The sequence below is a fragment of the Sorghum bicolor genome, chromosome 1 (genome assembly GCF_000003195.3).
Source record: "Sorghum bicolor cultivar BTx623 chromosome 1, Sorghum_bicolor_NCBIv3, whole genome shotgun sequence".
Classification (NCBI taxonomy): domain Eukaryota; kingdom Viridiplantae; phylum Streptophyta; class Magnoliopsida; order Poales; family Poaceae; genus Sorghum; species Sorghum bicolor.
The window spans coordinates 78109983-78115001 of record NC_012870.2 but is presented as its reverse complement, the minus strand read 5'-3'; the positions used below and the strand labels follow the sequence as shown (position 1 = coordinate 78115001).

Sequence of the window (5019 nt, the reverse complement as noted above, 5' to 3'; positions counted from 1 at the left end):
TTGTTGGTCAGCAGTTTGATGATTGAATTTGAACATACTGCTATTTGAGGTCTGAATGTTTGACGTGCAAACACAGGCATTCAAGGACCCAGGAAGGACCATGGAGTGCTGAGAAAGCAAGGGTGAAGGAAAGGAAGGTCGTTGTGGGTACGGCAGTAAGATCCTGCGCATTGGTTACTCAGAAGATCGGTACAAATGGAATTTTGTTGGTGCGTATAATTGCCCTTAAAGGCTGAGATGGGCACGCCCAGGGACCAAAGAAAGAACGGTCCAGGAACGCTTAGTATAAGATAACAGAACTGGCATGGCTTAGCTTGCCACATGTGACTATGTGAGTACCTGATGGCAAAAGAAGTTGCATCGGGCATATGGACAAGGGTGCATAGAATCGTCGTCCTTGTTCGTTTATGATCAAGCTTTCCAAACATATCTGAGCTGAATTATCAGCAGCTGGTAGGTTAGTGGAAAAAGAATTCATAGCATATTAGGCTCAAAACCAGTATGAAACTTGGACAATAGCTAAACACTATTGATAAAAAAAAGAATGCCGAATATAAAAACCACTCGTTGAAAAGTACTATTTGCTGATTTCGCTGATTTCGCTGCGAGAAAAAAACATTGTACCATGGCTAATAAGCCAGGGTGATAACCCCAAGCTAACAGCCGGAAAAGTACAACTCCTGTAGAGTTTCACAATCCATCACAACAAATTATATGGAATATGGAAAGAAGATAAGTACAACTCCTGGTTCATTGCATATCTATGCAATAAAAGGAACCGCTCACCTAACGGCCGGTTTCGGAGGGTGCCATCCTGACCCATTGTGTTGGTGGGCCAGAAATTTAGTTCAAATTCCTAGCCCACTCCACTCCACGTGCCAAATGGACTGGGATAGGATCAACGGGCCCTCCCAAACACAGATTCAACGGGCCAAAAGCATAAGGGAGCAATTCTAATCTAATAACATATGCCTCACCTCTAATAACTGTAGAGCAGCAACCTAGGGAAAGGTTTGTTCATCCCATTCTCATGGCTTGACTGTAACCTGGTTTGCTCAATTGCTTCCAGATCCAGGTTAAACTAGATCCAGGGTAAAGTATTTCCTGCAACCAATTGACTCAGCCGCTTCAGGGTTCAGGACAATGAAATATCATAAATGGTAAAAAAACAATGAAGTTGACCTGTACCTATCTTGAATCAGAGCAATTCCATAAATGGTACATTGAGAACTGGCCTCCCAGAGGCCAAGCTGTCATGAACCTCAATGACTCCAAGATCACATCCTCCAGTTCTAAACTAAATCATGCTGCTTTTGTCTTCGGAAGCTTTTAAGTAGTTTGATAAGCTCATACGCCCGCACATCATGACCCAATCGAAGGCACAACTCCAACGGGGTCAATCCATCCTGAAAGGAGTTCACCGAGAAATTATTTATCGTTTAGCAAAAGAGCACTTGTTTTCAGAAGAATACAGGAGATAAGACTGCCATAATTGCATCCAGATAAGCTATGAAAAAACGCAAAGGGAATTGTGAAGACTGAGGTGACAACATGGCATCATGCAATTATTAAAGGAATATTTCAAAGCAAACCATCCAGTCAATCCATAGATGTCTTCATATCGAATAATCCATAAATGTGTTCTTACTGAATCATTTGAGAATTTTTAGAATATATTCACTTTACTTACTTGGGTTTTAAGAGTTCTATCAGCGCCCTTTATTAAAAGTAGCTTCACAATGTCAGTCCTCTGTGTTTGTACAGCAAGATGCAAAGGTGTCCATCCACACTGCAACATGGTGGAGCTACGTGTTAAGTCCAATCAACGGAAGATAAAATAAAGCAAGGAAATTCCAGCACTTAAACATACATCATCTGGACGGTTGATGTCAACATTGTACAGTAAAAGTGTCTTTATGGTCTGACTACATGCTGTTTGGACAGCATAATGCATTAGAGTTGCACCATCCTGTATCACCACAAGTCACAAGAAAAATAAATCTCACATATAATACTGCATCAAACTAGAGGGAATTCAGGAGTATGACACTTCATCACAATAAAGATGATTAAATGAGGCAAATGCATTACGCTCTGTATAAACTGTTTACAAGGCACCAAGGAACCTAAAGTAATGAAGACAGACCTAAATAACAGTTGCTTGTGTTAGGCTCTGCACAAACTGTTTACAAGCATGCTAAACAAGGTTTGTACTCACTTTATCTTGGATGAATGGATTTGCTGAGTTCCTTAAAAGATAGTTGATAATAGCAGCCTTCTTTGAAAGAATTGGTTTGTGAATCGCAGGCAAGCCATCCTGAGGAAACCAGCCAAAGGTCCAATGAATAATAATGATCTAAAAAACAAAGAAGCCATATAGCTATTTTACAGTTAGGCAGTGGCAATTACCTTATCAACCGCATTTATGTCCACATTATGTTTTAAAAGGCTATCCAATAGATAGAAATCACCAGATGCAGCAAGGGTGTGAAGCGGAAGCCATTTACTCTGCAAGGAATAGGTACAAGGTCACATTACACTGAAAACTAAACTTGAAATCTATATCTCTTATATAGATAAACCCCACTAGCTAAATCTCTTGACATGCAAAGCATCCACATCATCATCCACTAGAGCATCCCACTAACTAATTCTCTTGTCATGCAAAGCGTCCACATCAACATCCACTAAATCATCCCACTAATACATTACCCCGCCATGCAAAGTGTTCACATCATTATCCACTAATAAATCGAACTAACACATATCATTTATCCTGTATCTATGTTATTCACATTAGCAAACCACATCATTTTCTAACATATATTTAGTTGTCCATGCTAGAATACTAAAAATCATCCACTAACATATATTATGATAGTATAATTTTACCGATAATTCCCGCAGCAACGCGCGGGGCATTCTCCTAGTAACAAAGATCATCATACAGACAAGTGAAGAGGCAAAACTTGCGCACATCTTAGAAGGTTTGAGTATAAAAATCTCTATGGTTCTCATGATTCAGAAAGTAGCTGCTACAGCACCTTATTTAACAACCCAACAACAACTGAATTTCTCTGAACACAGATTGCTTACAGAAGTAGCAGCTTCCAGATTAGGCACTCGCTTGTTCAGAAGAACCTTCTCCTCATTTGAGAACAACTTATGACGGCCTTTAGTACAAAAGAAAATGTCATTGTGCATAATAAAATAAATAAACAAAAGAATGATGCAAGATGAAGAAGAGCCACTGTAAACTAAATTACTGCTTCATCCAGCTGGCCAAACAGCAGTCCGCGCGTTCTTTCATAAAAGCAACATTGTCTAACAATCAGTCATCTTTAAGTAGCAAGAGAAACTAACATGACTACCGAGTTTACCAAGGCAATAAAATGTCACCCCGTTATTGATAACATCTGTCTGGGCATCGCTTGCTATTTGGTCGAAGCCAGTTGGGGTGATATAATAAAACGTGGTAAAAGCACACATTCTACATTGCATTACTGCTGATGGCGCCCATAACATCGGCATTGCGTTTGACATAAGCTCGTGAACTGTCATGATCCTATCTATCGCAGTGACATTGGTAGGTATAATGGGTTTTGACTTTCGATATTCGAATTATATAGGTTTAAACTAGTCCAGTTTGTTCTAAAATCTAAACACAAAAAATGCTGTAATGGCTACCCTTGGCTAGCAGTCTCACTTTTCATTTGGGGTAAATCTCCAAAACACACATGGACACAAACAAAAGTCCATTTCCAGACCATATGAGTAATCAACTACAGTCACCATTCTAACAAAAATGTAGTCAATGAAGCAATTCTTCTGTAAGGAAAAAAAAAAGTCCAGAAGTCAGAACTCACCCTTGGGGCTCTTGCTGTCCTCCATCTCATCCTGAACATACTCCCGACTTCTAAAAAACTCATCAATGTCCTCAAGGCTGCCAACATCCATCCCCATCCTCGGATTCCTCGGAGTCACACGCGTCCCAGGCTCCGGGGGTGGAGGTTCCTCCACCTCCGACGGAAGAGCCCTCTCCAGCGGCCCCCGGTATACATGAGCAACATGTTCACGCTCCGCGCTCAGCATCCCCTTGCGGTACGCGCGGAATTCATCAGGGGCGGCAACGGCCGGGGGCGCCCGCCGCTCGAGGCGGCTCCCGAATCGCAGCCCGTGCGCGATGCGGCGCTTCTCCTTCTTCGTCAGGTTGATCTCCTCCTCGGCATCCCTCCATCTCTCCGGCACCAGGCTCTCTCCCTCGCCGGCCTCCGCCCTCCAGTCCTGGCGGGAGGCGCTAGTCGGCGGCGGCGGGGACGAGAGGATGTCCAGGTCTTGTTCCTCGAAAGCGTCGTCATCGAACACGAGGCAATCCCCGACGACAACATCCTCGTCATCGCCAACGGCGGCGACCGCGAAGGCGGAGGAGAAGACTGGACGCGGGGGTAAGGATAGGACTTTGGGTTTCGGGAGATGATGGTTGAGGCGACGGGACGAGGCGGCGAATGGGTTTAGAATTTGAGTCGGGGAAGCGGAGGGGAGGGGGAGGAGGCGGTGGTGGTGGTGGAAGATGGAGGGCGGCGTCATGGCGTCGTCCCGCGCCGGCGCGCCGTGCTCTGAGGCCGTGCCGCGTCGAGACTTCGAGAGGAGGATTGGCCGGTGTAGCCGATAGTTCATGCCTGGGCCGGATATTCGGAACACGCAGTACGCACGCGTGTCTTTCTACATGGGCCAAGATTTAGCAGGTTGGGGCCCGAAAAGGAGGACTGGGCTAAGAGCGCAGTTCGAGGCGTCTTTCATTTTTTTTTACCAAAAAAAAAACCCAGAAACAACATACAGAAGGAGGGAGTATGCTATAGCAATTGTGAGTCTAATCAGTACTCCCTCCATCACAATTTATAAGTCATTTTAATTTTTTTAGATAAAGCATCTCAAATTTGACCAAATTTATATAGTAAGATTATTATAATATCAAATAAATATCATCAAATTTTTTATTAATTGCAGATTCATAGTATA

The 5019-nt window shown here is 43.3% G+C and overlaps 1 protein-coding gene across 1 annotated transcript; it reads right to left on the bottom strand.

Annotated features, from left to right (window-relative positions):
• Positions 555-4709, bottom strand: LOC8085665 (ankyrin repeat domain-containing protein, chloroplastic). The gene is made up of 8 exons (XM_002465862.2): positions 3867-4709; positions 3097-3173; positions 2410-2508; positions 2219-2317; positions 1871-1969; positions 1691-1789; positions 1189-1406; positions 555-1104 (listed from the first exon to the last, which is right to left on the bottom strand). The coding sequence occupies exons 1-7, from the start codon at positions 4675-4677 to the stop codon at positions 1293-1295; spliced, it is 1398 nt and encodes a 465-aa protein (XP_002465907.1). The 5' UTR covers positions 4678-4709; the 3' UTR covers positions 555-1104; positions 1189-1292.